Below are 18,853 nucleotides of genomic sequence, written 5' to 3'. Positions count from 1 at the left end.
AAAGAAAGAAAGAAAGAAAGAAAGAAAGAAAGAAAGAAAGAAAGAAAATAGACTTTGCCAATATCAGGTGCCCCTGAACTACTTGCCTTTCATTGTATTGGCTAAAAGTCCAAGGAAATGACATCCTGCTGTGTTCTGCCCTTCACACATAAGCAGCCTGGCCTAAAGAGCATACACCTGCCCACACACAACAGCGGTGGTCTGTGCAGAGTGGCCCACCCTTAGTCGTCTCAGCAGTTGTTTCTGCTCTTGGGGTCCAGAAAAAGTCTTCTGTCTCCTACCTGCTTCCTGCACTCCTTCATACTTCAAGCCGAGTGTTCCCTGGCTGGTGGCTCTCCTAGATACAAAAGAGCCGAGGCCATGCTTTTTCATTTTCTGTTTTAGAGCTTGGAATGGTTCAGTTAGCTGTAAAGATGCTTTCAATGGAGTCTAATTTTCTTTTTCCTAAGAAATCAGCGGCTTCCCAGTTAATCGGCTTTCTTCACTCTCCGTGAGGTGAGGAGATCCACTGCCCCCTCCTCATCGCTGCTGTCCTCTGCTATTCTGACACAAAACATTTTTCAGTATTATGATTCCTCTCAAAATATAGGCTGTCTGTATACCAGAACGTGGTTTTGTTTTTTTGGGGTTTTTTTGTTGGTGGTGGTGGTGGTGGTTGTTGTTTTGTTTTGTTTTGTTTTGTTTTGTTTTGTTTTGTTTTGTTTTGTTTTGTTTACTAGATCTCCCCTACTGGCTCTGGGGGGAAATCCTTGTTCTGAGACCTCCCCTCTCTCCTCTGCAGAGCTTTTAGGGAACAACTGCAGGAAAAGCAGGCTCTCCAGTGCTCCTTGTGTATTCCTGCTGTTCCTTTTTATCCTTCAGTTGTGACGTGTTGCCCTTCGGCTTCCCTGCGGCTGTTCCTGCTGAGATAACCTAGAGGGGACTTTCCAGAAGCTCCTTTTGTGTGAGGAGACACGGTTCTACTGTTCTTCTCAAAAGCCCCAGTTAGTGTCCTAGTTTGTTTTCTATAGCTGAAAAAAAAATCACCTCAGCAGAAGCAACTCTGTGGGAAAGGGGTTGATTTCAAGGAGAAGAGGAGTCGGAGAAGGAATTCAAGGCAGGAACCTGGAGTCAGGAACTGAAGCCGACCATTGAATACTGCTGCTTACTGGCTTGCTCCCCGTGCTTGTTCAGGTTGCTTTCTTATACATCCAAGTTCACCTGCTGGGTTATGGCTTCACCTACAGTATACTGGGTCCATTATACATCAGTCATAATTCAGGGAAAATGAATGGCTCACAACCATCTGTAATTAGATCCAATGCCATCTTCTGATGTGTCAGTGACAGTTATATATAAAAAATAAATTTTAAAAAATTAAGAAAAAAGAAAGAATGGCTGCCACACTGTTACTCTTCTTTGTTCTGTGTCTCAGTGGTGTCAATCGAAGGGGCCCAAGCAGGATCCTTGCACAAATGCATGTTCTACACAGTTGCACATTCTGTCATAGGCATGAAAACTTCCTGACACAAGTGAAGCAAACCCTTTCTTCCCCATATTGCTACTGGTCATGGTGTTTTAGCACAGCAGAGAAAATACTCACCACAACAGAAGTCGGTACCAGGTCATGAGATATTGTGACACGCATAGCAGTGCAGTTTTTGAGAAAGATTTTGGTGGCATTTGGACTTTGGGTTAGAAAAGCCATGAGTGCTCTGAGTCAAATGCTGTCCTGTGGTAGTTTGGAGGATACGAGTGTGAGAGAAACACACGTGATTGAGGCCCAGCTTATGAGGATACTGATGGAAGTCTGAGAATCCCTCAAAGGTTGTATCAGATCCATTTGTATGATATTTTGAATTAAGAGACACTAACGTAAAACCTTACTTTGCTGGAATAACTGATACGGGTCAGATGGAGCTGAAAAATTAGTGATCATTAAGAGTAAACTGGTCTCACTGAGGAGAATCTCATGTTCTGTACCTGGTCACATTTCTGGAGCAAAGACAAGAGCCTTCAGACAGCTGTCATACACCCAGGTGTACAGGAATGAAGGGGACAGAGGATAGGGTGGAACACCAGAAAGCCAACAGAAGGCAGACTTTTCCATGTGCATTGAGGCATGATGACGTAGTGGAAGTCATACTTAGGTCTTTCCTTTCGTGCTCCTTGCCAGCAAAGGAAGACAGCTTCCAGATGTATATGATGCTTCAGTTCTCTGAAGTTTTCTTCTCAGCAGTGACCTCTGCTGTGCCTACAGGGGTGTTAAAATCCTGCCATTTATAAGGGAACTTGACTGCTTTTCTCATAGTTTGTTATCTTTTTGGATCTTCATTTTCTTGTGAAAATATGACATAAGGTTTCCTGTCTTAAACACCTAAAGTGTATTATTGACAGCATTATACACAGTCTGTCTGTTATACAACAAGTCTTTTTTGTAACTTCTGAAACTGAAATTCCAATGTATGATATAAATTATAGCTGTGCAGTGGTCGTACATGCCTTTAATTCCAGCACTCAGGAGGCAGAGGCAGGAAGTTCTCTATGAGTTTCAGGCTAGCCTGGTCTACAGAGTGAGTTCCAGGAAAGCCGGGGCCACAAAGAAAAGCCCTGTGTCAAAACAAAACAGAACAAAACAAAATAAACCAACCAACCGAACAAACAAACAAATGTTCTGGATCTCTGTGTCCGTCCAATCTCACAGTCACCGTTAACTTCCCTTTTCCCCAGATTTGGCTGCTTTATACTTCGTGTATATGTCTATTCATACAATTTTCTTTTTTAAAAAATAGGTTTCTTTCTGTAAGTATAGCGTGGTTAAGAGTTTCCATTGTTATCAATATAACAACTGCCTTAGCTGTTTAACCCCAAATAATATTCTGTCACTTCTGTGTCTATTTACTCTTCCCCTTCTTATTTCATTGGAATTTTATATGGTTTCCACTTACTGTATTTTATATGAATTATAGTGGATATAGGTGTGAAAAGTTGTCTATAGTTTCTCTTTTATATATAAAAATACACATGTAATTTAAAGTGCATTCTAAAGACCCACATTATAAATATAAGGAATATCTCTCAGCTTTTATTCATATATTAACTTTTACTCACCAGGGGCAAACCCCTATATAAATAAAGACTGTTGTGAAGACTTTGACTGGAACTCACTCCTTATTAAACACCAGAGAATCTGCACACTAGTGAAACCCTACAAATGTGAACTGTGGTAAGGCCTTTAGTGTTCCCTCAGTGTTCCCCCCGCCTCCCAGTTTACTTTTTGAACTCTAGAATATTCATATAGGAGAGAAACTCTTCAAGTATGAAGAATGTGGAAAAGTCTTTTCTAATCATTCACCCTTTAATCTGCAGAGTGGGTAAAACTGGATTGAAATCCTGCAAATGTGTGGTGTGGCAAACTTTTTACTATCCTTCTTGCCTTAAGGATCATCAAAGAATTCATTCTCTGGAGAGTCCCTGTAAGTGTGAAGAGTGTGACAAGGCCTTTAATCTTAATGGCAGCTCTCTAAGCACCTGCGAATCTGCTCACAAGTGTGAGAGAAATTTTACAAGTGTGAAGAATGTGGAAAAGCCTTTTGTAATTTTATGTATTTTGATTAGCACAAATTACTTTACACTGAAGAAAACCTTACAAATGTGAAGAATTTCAGGAAATGTTCCATTTTACTTCAAGCCTCGGGCAATGTCAAATAATTCATTCTAGAAATAAGGCCTACAAGTGGGAAGACTGTGGGGAAATCTTTTTTCCTATCTTCCTCAACTTAAGAAGCATCAAATAATTGACTAGGGAGAGAAACCACACAAGTGTGATGGATATGACTAGGTGTTTTACAGTCTCAGAGGACTGTTTAGACAGCACTTAATTCATACTAGAGAAAAAGCTCACACATAAGTAAAAATTTACCTTCCACATTAATGAATCTGTTTCTATACTCACCTTATTCAACTATGTGGTGACAAGGAATTCCACTGAAAGTCAGCTGGACATTGCACTTTGGAAACAGACTGAATTCTGTAGAACTGACATTTCAATACTACTAATTCTCCACTCCCTGAACATAAGATGTATTTCGTCCATTCAGGAATTTCTTTTTAATTCATGGACATTTTATCACTTCCTTTGTACAAAGTTCTGGATTTGTTGGTTCAATTTATTCAAATATTTTGATAGCATCACAGATTGGATTATTTCCTTGAATGTTTTCCAGACAGGTTGCTCTGTGATCTTAGGAAATACAAGTATTTAATATTTTTTTAATTTTAAATTTTAGACCCTGAAATTTACTGGAGTTCACTAATTACCATTGACTTTAGTTGAGCCTTTGGGTTTTCCGCCTGTAGGGTGACACGTGGAAAAGGCAGCTGACGACATCTCACCACTTGACTTCCCGTGGGTTTATTCCTTTGTATTGAAACTCTGGGCAGTGCTTTAGGGTTATGTAGAGAAGCAGTGGTGAGACTGGATGGCTGAAGAGAGGACTGCACGTTTCCCTGAGTGTGTGATGTGAACTCCCAAGTGTTTTGTTTTGTTTTGTTTTGTTTTGTTTTGTTTTGTTTTGTTTTTGAGACAGGGTTTCTCTGTGTAGCCCTGGCTGTCCTGGAACTCACTCTGTAGACCAGGCTGGCCTCGAACTCAGAAATCCGCCTGCCTCTGCCTCCCAAGTGCTGGGATTAAAGGCGTGCACCACCACTGCCCAACATTATTTTTTTAAATATATTTTTAGTTTGTTGTTTTTTGTTTGTCCGGTTTTTGGTTTTAACTGACTAATATTACTTGGAAATTTCTCTTTCTGCTCTTGTTCTACTGAGTTTTTTTTTCCCAACATGGACGGGCGTTGACATTTTAAGATTTCTTTTCTACATCCTTTCAATTGTTTCTCTGCCTCTTTTATTCTGTTAGGTTATCACTATGATTGCTTATTTCTGTTTTTTAAGATAAAATTTGGTTGGCATGTGAAGGACAGGTCTCCTTTTGTCATGCTACCTAAACTTGTTGTTGATGGTCTTTAATTTCATTTGCTAGTGCACTACCTTAGGATACATGTCTGAATCTGGGGCTGGAAGACCGCTCAGTGGTTAAGAGCAGTGGCTGGTCTAGAGATCCTGGTGGCTCACAACTCCATGTATCTCCAGTTCCAGGGATCTAACGCATTTATTATTATTATTATTATTATTATTATTATTATTAATTATTACTTTCACTTCTTTAGGGTCCAGTGTTGCCCCCTCTATGTCCCCTTCCCACAGTTCCTCATTCTATTCCTCTTCCCCTGTCTCCAAGAGGATGTCCGCCCAGCACCTCCCTGCCCCCGCCAGACCAACCCACTCCCTGGGGCCTTAAGTCTCTTGAGGGTTAGGCACCTAATACGCTCTTTTGGCCATCGTTGACAATGGCTTGTACATGGTGCACAGACACACACACGCAGAAAAAAACACCTACATACATCATTTTTAAAATTAAATCCTCAGCCTATATTCATGAGATTCATTATTTTATAGTTGAATCAAATAAGTTCCTGCACTGAAGGAAAAGCAAGTGGATAAGTGATGTCCAGGCTTGTCTAACTTGCGTGATAAAACATCTGTTAAAAGAAACTGAAGAAAGGGTTTATTTAGATCATCGGCTTGAGGCTGCAGACGATCCCAGTGGGAAAATCGTATCGGCAGGACCTTGAAATAACCTGTAACATTGATTCACAGTCCAAAAACAATGTTTCTTCTTTCCCCACCAGTCTTAGTTTTCTGTTGTTGTGTTAAAATCCATGAACAAGGCAACTTGTAAAGGAAAGCGTTTAGTTTGGGCTCATGGTTCAAGGGAGTTAGGGATGATGGCTACCGTGGTAGGGAGCGTGGTAGGAGGCAGGCAGTGTGGCACTGGGGTAACCTAGTGCTTACATCTTGATCCACAAGCATGAGGCAGAGAAGTCAACTGTGAATGGTGTGGGCTTTTTGAAACCTCAAATTCTACCCCACCCTCTGTGACACGCTTCCTTGAACAAGGCCATGACTCCAGATCCTTCCACGGTAGTTCCATCCACTGGAGACCAACCATTCAAGTGTATGACCTTGGAGTAGGGAGCGTCCTCATTCAAACCACCACACGTCCCTTCTCTTTATTAGCCCATGAGCCTATCCCATGGAATAGGGCCACCAACATACAGGAAGGCCCTTCAGATCTTAACAGTCTAAAACAGTCCCGTGTCCATCGCATTACCTGTACTTTGGGATCTATAAAAGTAACAGGGCAATATTTGTTATTAACGTATCAAAAATTATATGACACTTTTAAACTTGCCTAAGTAAAGTGGTAATAAACTATCTACGTCATTGTTGCAAGGTCACATGGGGGAGAAAATAATGGAGCATCATCACAAGCCTAAAGAACTGATTTAGCACTTTGTACATGCATGTTGGGCATATGGATATCTTCCCTTCTTCAGCGTCTGAAAACTCATATGCACTATTTAAAACGAGTAACATGGAGTTTCAAATAGGGGCGCATGATGGTTAGATTCTGCCAACATGACACGGCTTAAAGTCCTCTAGGAAGATGGAACCTTCATTATGGAATTATCTCTATCAGACGAGCCTATAGACTGTGGGGTAATTTCTTGATTGAGGATTGATGTGGGAATGGTCAGACCACTGTGGCTGTTGCCAATCCTGGGCAGCTAGTCAATCCTGTGCTTACAATGAATCAAACTGCAAGCCAGTGGGGACAGCCTGTAAACAGCACATTTCCATGTTTTCTGCTTCTGCTCTTACTCCCAGGTTCCTTCCCTGACTTTCTGCCCTGTTTCCCTTCAGCGATACTTTGTATTCATTACGGGCTTCTATTGTTGTTGTAAAACATGATAACAAAAAGAGCGTCTTGAGAAAAGGGTTTATGTCAGCTTACACTTCCAGATGGCAGCCTGTCGTCACTCAGGGAAGTCAGCACAGGAAACCGAAGGCAGACGCTGTGGAGGAATGCTGCTCATGCGCTTTGTCAGCCTGCTTTCTGACAGTGCTCAGGACCACCTTCATGGGCGAAGCCCCATCCCTCATTAACCAAGAACAGAGCCCACATGCATCAATCATTAATCAAGAAAGTGCCCATCAATCATTAATCAAGAAAGTGCCGTAGGAAATCGAGTTGGAGGTATTTGCTCATTCTGAGGTATCTCTTCCTAGATAACTGCCCCGTATTAAGCTGACAAAAAAAAAAAAAATCCAACCTTGTTGTGATTATAACCTGTATGCCAAATAATCACTTTGGTGATGACCAAGGTGCTTTTGGTCAGGGTGTTCTTGATAGCAACAGAAAGGGAAACTGATCCAGGGACTAAGGAAATGAAAAGGAAGGGTGCCTTTATTTTCAGGGATGTATGTGATGAGCCGGCATATTTATAGTTCGTAGTATGAACATGATAAGTGGGGAGTGATTAAAGGGGCTTCCTACCTGCCACTTACATCTGTAGAGCAGAAAAACTGAGCTGGATCTTCTATGATGCCTGTTCTATTTCCTCGCATTAGAATGCTCACAAGCTAGACATTGCTAATGAAAGCTCCATTTAATCCTGTCCAAGAGAGAGGCTCAGTATTATCAGCGTGTGAAGCATAGGCAGATGATTTGGAACCAAAAAAAAAAAAGAATAATCATCAAAGGAGTTCAGAAGGTGGACAGCCAAAAAGGCACAAGTTCCATAAGGTAAGTAAAAAACATTCCGTACATGATAAATGGATAGAAAACTCTGATTTTGTAGAGAGAAGCTGAGGAAATAGTTGGATTAAATATAACATTATATAATGCAGACCATTGAACAACCTTGTAAAGGAGTTACCATTTGCCCTATCCTGAGGTAGAGAAAGTACAAAATGATCTATATGGTCAGGTCCTATGCCTCCCTGTACACGATGCAGTAATGAGAGATCCTGTAATATATTTGGGGAAATGGTACGGGCTCAGTGTGTGGTGGACAAACAGGGGGCTAAGAACTGCACTAGAAATACAGAGGAGTTTATCTCACTGCATTTTGCCCACCTATAGCTTTCTACATACCCATGAGCAGATGCTTAATAATTTGTATTGCTTGCATACAATACACTTCAAGCACTAACTCTTTTTCTAGTATTTAAGCATGAGATTGCAAAAACTATTGTCTTGTTCTATGTGTATGTGCGTGTGTGTTGTACATATTTGCATGAGCCCAACAATGTCAGAAGAGGGAGCTAGATCTTCTGGAAGTGAAGTTACAGGTCCTTGTGAACTGACAGGTATGCGTTGTAAATGTTAGAACCTTAGGGTAAATGTTCGACAGGAACAGTAAGTGCTCAAGCACGACACTGAGCCATCATCTCCTGAGCCCGCAAATCTGAGACTTTAAAGTGACTCTTGCAAAAGACCACATTTTTTCAGAATGGTGCTCTGGAGGAAATTAAAAATCCAGAAATTATTTTAAAAAGTGTTTGAGTTGTCAAAGATAAAATTGCCAATGTAGCCTAAATAAAAGTAAATATTGCCTGAGAATTCAGCTTCAGGTGGAATTTTCCATGTGTCTCAGCCCCTAATGTTGTGATTAGGTGAGAATCACGGAACACTCTTCAGATTAGTTCCCACCTACAGGATACTGCTTCCGTCTCTTCCTAAATAGAGAACCCACTATTGAGAAAGGGAGGCAGCAGAGGAGTTCTGATTGCTTGCTGCAGTTTTACCAGTGAGTACTTCACACACACACACACACACACACACACACAGCCTAACCACGCTTGGAAAAATTATCCTCATGAAGATCTCTGATATCTTTGCATTCAAGGAAGAATCATTTCTGTGTCCTAAGTTGGGGCAACTGAGGCAAGTTTGAGGCAGATGCTCTTGACTTTCAAATTCTTGTTATGTAGGAAGTTTCAGGATTAGAAAAGATAGGAAACTGAATAAGACACACCAGACCTCTGCATGGGGAGTTCCAACAGTGGTTGATTGGGCAAGAGTCATTCCACACACCTGTATGATCCCAGGAGCTGTACTCCTCCACTTGGCAAACAGGAGTTCAAAACAAACATGGTGGCTAATGCTCAATAGAGTTTGTGAGGGAGTTGGTGAAATTCTGGGACCTCTCTCACAAAAACTAAGTTTCTTATATGGATTAACCAATGAAAGTCTGGATAAGGGACTTACATGTGCTAAGATGTTGAGATGGATTCTGGGAAATTTATGCAAATAAGTTTCAGAGAACTGGGCTTTTAACTTTGTTCAATTATTAAAACCATCTGTGTGTTCTTGGCCCACTTCCCATTCTGCATGGGTTCCAATGTTCACAGGAAAACAGTTTTACCAGTTGTAGAATCTGTTGTATATACGGCGCACACAGGGTATCAGTACAGGAGCTATTATTTGTGTATGCCATTATACTCAAAGGCTTTACCCTAAACTAGCTCCCTTTCCATTTTATTCAGAAATGAAGTCTATATAAATTGCCCAGTCCAGCATTGGATCCCGGGGCGTTCTGCCATAAGCCACCAAGCAGCTAAGAGCACAGTCAGGCACACCAAGGCTGGTTTGAAAACTCTTTAAAAGATATTTTTTATTCCCACACTAGTAATTGCTTCGTCATGCTGATTTTTTTTTTCAGGGAGTAGTAAAATTAAAATCACAACATATGGCAAGAAAGGACTTGTGAGCCTAATATCTCTCTCAAAGGCTCGAATCATATTCATATATCTCATGTTGTGGATCTGGAGGTGAAAACCAGCCTGATTCTCCATGGCTGTCAAGCACAGCAGGCTTCTCCCATACTCTTCTGCGGGCTGCCAGTGACAGTTCCAGGAACAGAAGAAATCTCCTTACCTAGTTTCCGGGAATTTCTTCGCACAGACTTGTGGGAAATGTAGTCTGGACATTGTGTCGTCACAGGGACCTACTCCGGAAACAGTACTTGCTAATTCTGTCTGAAAGTGTGCTGTTTCCCCAAAGTTGGGCGAGAGTGCTGTCCTGCTCAGCTCTCAAGTTGCATCTCTGACATGGAGGTTGGTCCAGGGAGCAGCGCAGCCTGAGGCATTGTGCGAGGTGCGGGGATTCGTCTGGCAGCGAGCAGAGCAGCGGTGGATGGGAGGGCGGGAGAAGCTGACCTGCGCTGTCCTTTTATACTGGTCCTTAAGGATATTACTGGTTAGGGCTGGGGAGAGGGCGTGTCTGGTGGTGCCCTGACTGATGCTTGTCAGAACTCTGAGCACAACCCGAGTCTACCTTGGGCTTCTGGGACAGGCGTGCAGGATGGTTGCACAGGAGTGGGATGTGGTGTAAGGATCAGAATTGCCAGGCTTGGTGAGTCAGCTGACTACCTTGCATCTCAGGTGGTGCTGGGAGCTCACTTGATTCCCGCTTGGCTGGGGAGACTTTCCGTTACTAGCTGACCCCCACTCTCAGATGGATGTTGACGGTTTTCTCAGTATATCTCAAGTAAGTGGGTTTTCTGCCTCTCGCTTGTTCCACAGCAGGCCTAGGTATGATCATGGATTATAGATTGTCATTGTTTTTCTCGGACAGTTGGTGAATTAAGCGGGAAAAAAAAAATCTGAGACACAACAGGTCGTAGCTGGGAGATTCTGGGGCACTGCAGACAAATCTGCCGGAATCACCTGGTAAAGAAAAGCTTTGACTAGGGGCTAGGGAACATAGGTGCAGTGTACACACGGAGAGAAGCAACCACTGGAAAGCAGAGGGAGGGCCGGGGAAGCTGGAGCCCAGCTTCACTTTGAAGGGTTCCATCCCTAAGTTTTGGTTAATTACTTTTCAAGAAAAACAGGATGTCTACTTGGCCCGCAACTGTTGTACAAGCATGCTTCGATCTGGCTTTGAACTTGTTGAGCCAGTCCATTAGTAGGGGCCCCAGGAGCAGGTGAAAAAGCTCACCCTATTTTAGACTGCCAGGCTTTTGTAGCAGGTCAGCAGGGTGAGGAAGAACTTAAAGAAATGTATTTATTTATGTAATTTAAAGTAAGCAGACCTCATTCCCACTCTGGAATCCTTGTCTGATGCAGACCACGGCGGTTCATACCCGCTCCCTGCTTCTCTGCCTCTTGGGTGCCTTCTCCTTTCTTACAGCGCACATCAAAGTGGGTAGAGCACATCTCTAGTTAGCCAAAACGGAAACCTTCCTCTGCTCCTTGGGAATGTCAGCTAGATCCTCCACTATCACTTACATGTGGCATCCTGCCATTCAACCAGCAAAACGACTCACCATTCCTTCCTCTTCCGTTGGGAGGTTAGTGCTCTGTTGTATCCAGTCCTACCTGCTTCTCCGAGGATCTGGTTTCCTTGGTACCGACCTTGCTGTGTTACACAGGCCATTCTTGGAAACTCAGAAGGGAAAGTGTGCTGGACAATGGCATCCAGTTCTTGGTCATCTAAATGATTATGTCAGAGACCGTTGAGAGAAATTACAGACATTATTTGGGCAGAATTGAATAGAAACCAAACACATATGCATGGAATAGACTTGAGAAACACTGATTTTTATTACTTAGTCTTTTGGGGTTATAAAAGTCTTTCATTGGGTCCATTCAAAATTGTTTTCAAATGCAATGACTTAATTTGAAGTGTAAAGTGTGTGTGCAGACTGGCTGGCTACCTCCTTAAATTCTGTATTCTGTTGCTCATTTCTTGTTGGTAGTTATGTAAAAGTCAGTGAATGAGAATGTGCGTCAGAACTGTCTAGTATGTTAAGACTCAGTAACAATATACTGATTATTTAAAATCTGGATATGTCTAGGCACTGGAAGTGCAGAAGAAATCCTGTGATATTTGTAAGGAAGCTAAAATTCAAATTCATCGCACTTTTTCAATAAATACGTGGCATATGTCCTATCATGGTATTTTTAGGGTTCTAATTACAGTCTTGCTATTGCAAAAATGTGTTAAGTTAAACCAAAAATTAGTGACTTTTGTGTGTCAAAGGTTGGGAAAGGTCAGTGCAATGTCAGTGATGCACTTAGGGTATTTTTAATGCAGTGTGTTCTTTAATTGCTAAGTAAGCCCAGTCTGAATGGAGAGTCACCATTGTGTGGAGCCTCGTGAGTAACACAGCACTCTCTTCCCATCTAGCCTTGACTTCCCTACAATTTCCTAGGACTGAGGTTTGTCCTGCTTCTGCAAAAAATATCTCTGAAGAACACTGAACATAAATATGAGAGTTCTTGTGAGTTTAGCTCCATCCATTCTGTTGTATAGGCTGGTCTCTTAGACCAGCCTTTGTTCAAGGGGAGGCAAATTGGATTCCCAATTCAGAGATTACAATAAATTTGCCGCTGTTTTAAATAAATCACAGTTTGTCCCTTCAGGCCAGAATTTATTTGCATTTCATCTTCACATGAAGTGTTTGTTGCCAGTCTCAACTTCCCCTGAAATGTTTGCTTTAATTATATTGGTTAAAATCCCAGCTAACTGTGATCCCAGTGGCAGGCATCCTACAGTGAGGACCACAGGCACTTCCCCACAGGGAACAGTGGTGGCCTGTGCTGGGCACCTTAGGGACTGACCGACTGACCCTTGCAGTCATATCACCGTTGGAGACCTGCTCCAGTTCTCTGGGAGAACAGTGTTCCAACCTTCACTCTGGCCAGAGTCACTGCGCTTCTCCAGGCTGACCATTTCCCTGCTGTGGGTGATCTCCTAGATAGAGAAGAGTGGAATCTGTGTTTTTCATTTACTTGGAAATGTGGGAAAGGGTTCTGCTAGCTACAAATCGCTTTCAACAGAGCCTGTCTGTGTTTTCCTTGAGAAATGACAGGGTTTTATCCATTGAGTCCTTCAGTCTACTTGGAAGTCTGCTGGCCTCCTCACTACTTGTTCACTCTACCCTTATGATTAAAGACTTTTTTTTTCAGCATAATCTTTCTTTCCAAAGTGTATGCTTCATCCCTACCAAGAGTCTTGACTATAGCTACTGCTTCCCATTACTGAAAAGACCATGCACTTCAGACCCAAGACTCAGAGGACTGGAGCTGGATCTGACCCGAAGCTCTGCCGGTTTTCACAGCTCTGGAAGCTGCTTTGCAAGCTTCCAAGGGAGGGAAGCAATAAACAGTCATCCTTAGCTCTTATACCTATGGACCACAACAATGACTAACTAGTATGTCGTGGTATCCCTATAGGTGCCACAGTTCCAATCACATCTTGGCATAAACAGCAGCTGTCTATTTGGACTTAAAACCTGATCAGAAGGAACTAGACATATAGGCAAATATCCATAGCTAATTAGTTCATGGATCTTAGAAGAGAATATATATCTGGAACATAAGGTCAAGGAATTTAGGAAAGAACATGATTGGATTAGGACATAGATTGGGAAATGTCCCAGTGATGCATTAAATGATTAAATAAATAATTAATTTAATCATTAAGTTATTAAATAATGTAATAATGAAGAAAAGGGATAAAGTCTCGTAAGTTGGGGAAATATGGCTGAAACTGAAAATTATTTAAGGCACAGAAAGACATGTATCCTATGATCCCATTCATACGTTAAATGTGTAGAGTTGTAACTCACAGATGTTGGAAATATAATGGGTTTTCTCATTGTCCGGTGACATCAGAAATCTGCAGCTTGAAGACGTACTTAGTTTGGATGCTGTGAAACGATGCCCTAGGAGGACAAAGCTCACAGCACTGTTACCCTGGATGCTGGGTGTGTGTAAACTATAGTGTGTACATTTTAGAAGTGCACAAGACAGCACTTTTCACATTTTATTAATAAAAATATTGTTTGAGGAGATTTACATACTAAGGCATATAGAAGTACTTTTTACTTGCCAGAGTAACTTGTCGTCTCCCAGGCTTACTGCCTTTGCCTGCTGACCTAGTCCTGGAAGCCTCTAACCTCCACACAGTCTTATCTAGGCCTAGAATGTTTTCAACCTCTGAGACTTGCTGCTGAATCAACTCACCCTTTCTTGTTCTTTCTGATCTCTGGCTGGCTGGTTCTACTCAGCTCTTCTGACTCAAACTCCTCTCCCAGGTAACTTATTCAATCCAGCTTCTCGGCTTCTCACTGAATTTCTCTGCTTGCCCTCAAACTATATCTAACCATCTTTTCTAATCTTCTGGTTGCTTCTCTGGCTCGTTCCATTTTCACCTGTATGTAGCTTGTTCTCTCTGCAGTCTGTCTCTGTAAAACTCTCTGGTGACACTGCCTCCTTCCCCCTCTCTGTGTTGCTCTCCTCTCCCTCTCAACTGTACTACACTGCTCTCCACAAACTCTACTGTATTCCTGCACTGTACTCTCTTCCTCCTGTACGGTCTGCCTCTCCCTTAAGTAGCTTCCCTTTCCTCTCCCTTCTCGTGAGAGTTGGGCGTGTCATATTCTGTTAAATCTTTCTCTGATTCACCACCTTTTCTGCCACTCAATTAGACATCACTTTCAAACATGGATGCATTCTTTCACAAATTAACTCTACCTTCATTGTTAAGGATTAAAGGTGAGTACTAAGGGCTTGTGTATATTCTAGCCAGAGGATTGAAGGTCTGTGAATTCTTTTTTGTTGTTGTTGTTGTTCCATCCCTTGGCTGTTCCAGTCTCTAGGTGCACTGTCCTTAGAATCACTACTGAACTATGTACAAGTTAAGGAATCCAGACCCCAGCCCAGAACTACTGCATCATAATCCACTTTCACATTGCATTTCATACTCATGACTGTAGGTTTGCTTTCCGCTTCACATAACTGTGCATATAAAGCGTTGGGAAGTTTCTTCTCCTTCACCATGACTTTATCCTCTGAGAAATGTGTCATGGATAAAACCAGCATGTGCCGCTAAACACAGGTTTTTCCACGGAAGCATCTGTCTTAAAAGTAGAGTATCCACTTTTGGCTTGAAGGATCTTCTGCCCTCCTTTTCCTTGAAGTTGGACCCAGTGTGAAGTCATGTGACCACATCTGAGCATCTTAGGAGCAGTACTAACCTACTGTAGGAGCATTCTAGCTCACTTTCATCCTGAGCAAAATGTAGCATTGTAGCAATGAGCCCAAGATTCCTGTGTTAGTTACAGTGCTAAACTAAGTACTATGACCAAAGCAACTTGGAGAAGAATGGATTTATTTCAACTTAGAACTTCAGGTAACAGTCCATCACTGAGTGACGTCAAGATAGGAACCTGGAGGCAGAAACTGAAGCATAGGTCATGAAGAAACACTGCTAAATAGCTTGCTGTCCGTGACTTGCTAATTCTGCTCTCTTACACCATCTAAGACCACCTGCCCAGGGGCTACACCACTCACAGTGGGCTGGATTGTCTCATATCAGTGAATAACAGCTTCTCACAGGGTTGCATACAGGAATGTGGAATGCACATTCTCCATTGAGGTTCTGTCTTCTCAAATTACCCTAGTGTGTGTCTGTGTGTGTGTGTGTCTGTGTGTGTGTGTGTCTGTGTGTGTGTGTGTCTGTGTGACACTGACAGAGAACTAGTATGTCTAGATCCACAATGCCTGTTAATAGTGGTTTTAATTAAACTGTGGGTATCATTCATTGATCTTAATTTCAGGAAATGCTGTCCTTCTGGGATGTGGCCATTGATTTCTCTCCAGAAGAGAGGGAATGCCTGGAGCCTGCTCAGTGGAATTTATACAGAGACGTGATGCTGGAGAACTACAGCAACCTGGATTTCCTGGGTGAGGATCACATCCCCTTTGAATTCTTCTTTTGAAACAGTAATTTTAAGTTAGTTTAAAATCAATAGTATAACAGGAAGCCTTAATTCACTAATACAAATAGTTAAGAATTGCAGGTCAGCTAGCTTGCTAACCCAAGGCTGTTGCAGGGGATGCAGAGCTAGAGAAACAAAGGTCAATTGAGTGTTCCGAGAATCTGATCTCCTGGTGTCTGACTTATCCTCCTCTGGGGAAACTCCCACCAGAGGTCCCAAGGACTTGCAAATTAAATTCAGCCAGATGATCTGTTGGCTCAGATAAGCATTCACACTGGGTCCCAAGGCCACAGGGACCAGACTGTTCCCGAAAGATTTGACAAACCTCTGCCTGGGATCTGCTTATACACATTACAGACATTTGAGACAACCAATTGTGTGTGACTACGCCACAACCCCCTTCCTCCCCCCTGGCCTTTGCCTATATTAACCCTAAGCTTTTGGGCCTCGAGGTCGATACCCCTACCTCCTGTGTGAGGCACGTATCGGCCCAAAGCTTCGATAATAAAGGACCTGACTCATGTAATTACAGCAAGACAGTCTCTGGAGTGTCTTTGGGTCCATGTCCTTCCTGGGTCTCCCTTGGAGGGGTCTTTCACTTTCACTGTCAACATGGTTCTTCCTCTGTACATTATCTCATGGGAGTTTATGCTTTCCCACAGCAAGTTTTATCTTCTTGGTTTTAAAGAAAAATTAGAGAATGTGCTTAGGCTAGAAACATTGTTTTCTCTTTCTTATATTTATCCTGTCTGTGTTGATAGAATGCATCCTTGGCAGAAGTGGGACTGTTAGAAACACTGTTGAAATAGGCATGTACCTTACATAGAAAAAAAGTGTTGCACAATTCAATTTTAATGCCTTTTCCTTTAAATTAAGCTCAGAATCTGGACACTGTAAATTCCTTCACATATTTTAATATCCTGTCGGAAGACATTTAAGGAACCAATTGTCTGCAATCATTTATTTCAACTTCTCTTTCCTTATAAACACTGTACCGAAAGGGACATGCCCGTTCCCAGGAGAAGGACACTTAAACAATCCTGTCCTCTTTTCCTACAAACAGGTCTTGCTCTCTCTAAGCCATTCCTGGTGACATTTCTGGAACAAAGACAAGGACCTTGGGATGTGAAGAGACCAGCAGCAGCCGCTGTGTACCCAGGTGTGTAGGAAAGGGGGGCGAAAGAACAGAGTTAAGGCCGAAAGATCCAACAGAAAGCCAGGCTTCACCAGGTGCACTGAGACAGTGCTGTTGGGAAAATCATTCTTTAGATCTCTCCTTTCATGACTTTTGTCAAAAAAGCTCTCCTCAGATGTTTATGATGGTTTAATTTTCTTAAATTTTGTATTTCCCTGATCACCATCAGAATGCGCTGGTCTTTACAGTGACTTCAAAGAACTTCATTTTTTTTTTTTTTTGAGTTTACATTGTAACTGACTTTGCACTGTTTTCTAAACCTCTGAAAATCTACACACAGATTTTCTAAAGACCTATGTGTGAATCCATTGTAAGACAGTAGCTTCATACATAAATATATTTCTTTTCTTTTTTTTTTTTTTGTTTTTGTTTTTCAAGACAGGGTTTTTCTATGTAGCCCTGGCTGTCCTGGAATTCACTCTGTAGACCAGGCTGGCCTCGAACTCAGAAATCCGCCTGCCTCTGCCTCCCAAGTGCTGGGATTAAAGGCGTGCACCACCAACGCCCGGTTCATAAATATATTTCATATTCACTTATACTTGAGTTACCTCATCAGAATTCCTTGTGAATGATGAAAATGTATCCTCATTTTTTTCCCTATAACACACTCAATACTAAGGATTTAGAATGTATATCCTTTCTGGAAATATAGTCATAGATTAAAACTACCCAAAACTTGAAGAATTTTAAAAGATCATCAATATATTTTCAGAATATTATGGATTCGGGGTTCTTTTTTCTTGGCAGTTTGATTGTGCGTTATTTGGCAGTGGTTAATCTATAATCATTTGTCTATATGTAACCTATATAATTTTGTGAATAGATTATCCAATGGTAGTAAGATAATAATATATATGACTTCTAGTTCTGTGAACATCAGAACTGTGTGTTTCCAGTTCATGTGTAAGAATGAGTCTTTTGTTTTCATGTCTTGAACATTGTCTCTTTCCATTGTTCACTGGGTGTTTCATCTTGTAAATTAATAGTTCTTACAAATTAAGCCAACTTTAACAATTTTTCATTGACAATATATTGTCTTTAGCAGAAGTTGTTATTCATAGATTAACCTAAAAATTTTTCATGATTTTGATAGCGAGATATTTTGTCATCCAAATAGAATATAAATGCTGTCTGAAATCTGTGAGGTATATTATTTAAGATTATTGTAGACATATTTATTATGCATGTTTTCATTCATACCTAAAAATTCTAAAATTCATACATAAGATAAAAGTGGTATTTCTGTATTGCTTCTGTCACCATTTATCTCCTGTTTTCCAAGTTGGTAATGTCAGATAGATTCATGTATAATATCTGTGTGTGTTTAAGGTATTTATTTTTGTTTACATAATACCCTTAAGATACTTTTTTGTCAGAGATAATTACTACTTATTTAGGTACTTAACTTTGAATGATATGCCTTTCTTTTTTTGTTTGTTTGCTTGTTTGTTTGAGATAGGGTTTCTCTGTGTAGCTTTGACTGTCCTAGAACTCATTCTGTACACCAGACTGGCCTTGAACTCACAGATATCCACTTCTCTCTGCCTCCAGAGTGCCAGGATTAAAAGCATGCACCACTACCACCACATGGTTGGCATTATTTTTATATTCAATTTGCTCAGGCTTTGACTTCAGTAGAAGTTTAGAGTGTTTTCTCCTACTGTATTTCCTGAATTATGCTAAATGAATACAGGTGTAGGAGTATCGTGTTGTTGCTGATTTATCAATAAGAGTGTAAGTGTGAGTAAATGTCTCCATTTAAAGGTAAGCAGTAAATATATAAAGAATGTGCTAAGCTTCTGTTCATATATCAACTTTTGATCAACAGGAAAAACACTCAGTAAATGTAAAGATTTCAGCAAGGCCTTTTATTGCAATTCACTGCTTATTCAACACCAGAGAGCTCGTACAGGGGAGAACCCCTTCAAATGTGGAGAATGTGGTAAGGCCTTTCGTATTCGCTCAAGACTTTCTATACACA

General features: G+C 41.4%; 2 protein-coding genes across 2 annotated transcripts in view; both read left to right on the top strand.

Annotated features, from left to right (window-relative positions):
* LOC114636957 (putative zinc finger protein 66) overlaps positions 1-18,853 on the top strand; it is a 37,938-nt gene that overhangs the window by 17,495 nt on the left and 1,590 nt on the right. Inside the window, 5 exon segments of the mRNA XM_028785053.1 lie at positions 3,422-3,574; positions 9,932-10,042; positions 15,516-15,642; positions 16,741-16,836; positions 18,701-18,853. The exon segment at positions 18,701-18,853 is cut by the window's right edge and continues 1,590 nt beyond it. Of these exon segments, the coding sequence (XP_028640886.1) occupies positions 3,422-3,574; positions 9,932-10,042; positions 15,516-15,642; positions 16,741-16,836; positions 18,701-18,853 (640 nt within the window).
* Positions 16,772-18,853, top strand: part of LOC114636954 (zinc finger protein 58-like) — a 22,131-nt gene continuing 20,049 nt past the window's right edge. The window contains exon 1 of the mRNA XM_028785050.1: positions 16,772-16,836. The gene's annotated coding sequence lies outside the window, so the exon portion shown is untranslated. The remainder of the gene's footprint in view (positions 16,837-18,853) is intronic.

Source organism: Grammomys surdaster, unplaced genomic scaffold (assembly GCF_004785775.1).
Source record: "Grammomys surdaster isolate TR1022 unplaced genomic scaffold, NIH_TR_1.0 125089, whole genome shotgun sequence".
NCBI lineage: Eukaryota > Metazoa > Chordata > Mammalia > Rodentia > Muridae > Grammomys > Grammomys surdaster.
This window is presented reverse-complemented; position numbering and strand designations above follow the sequence as displayed.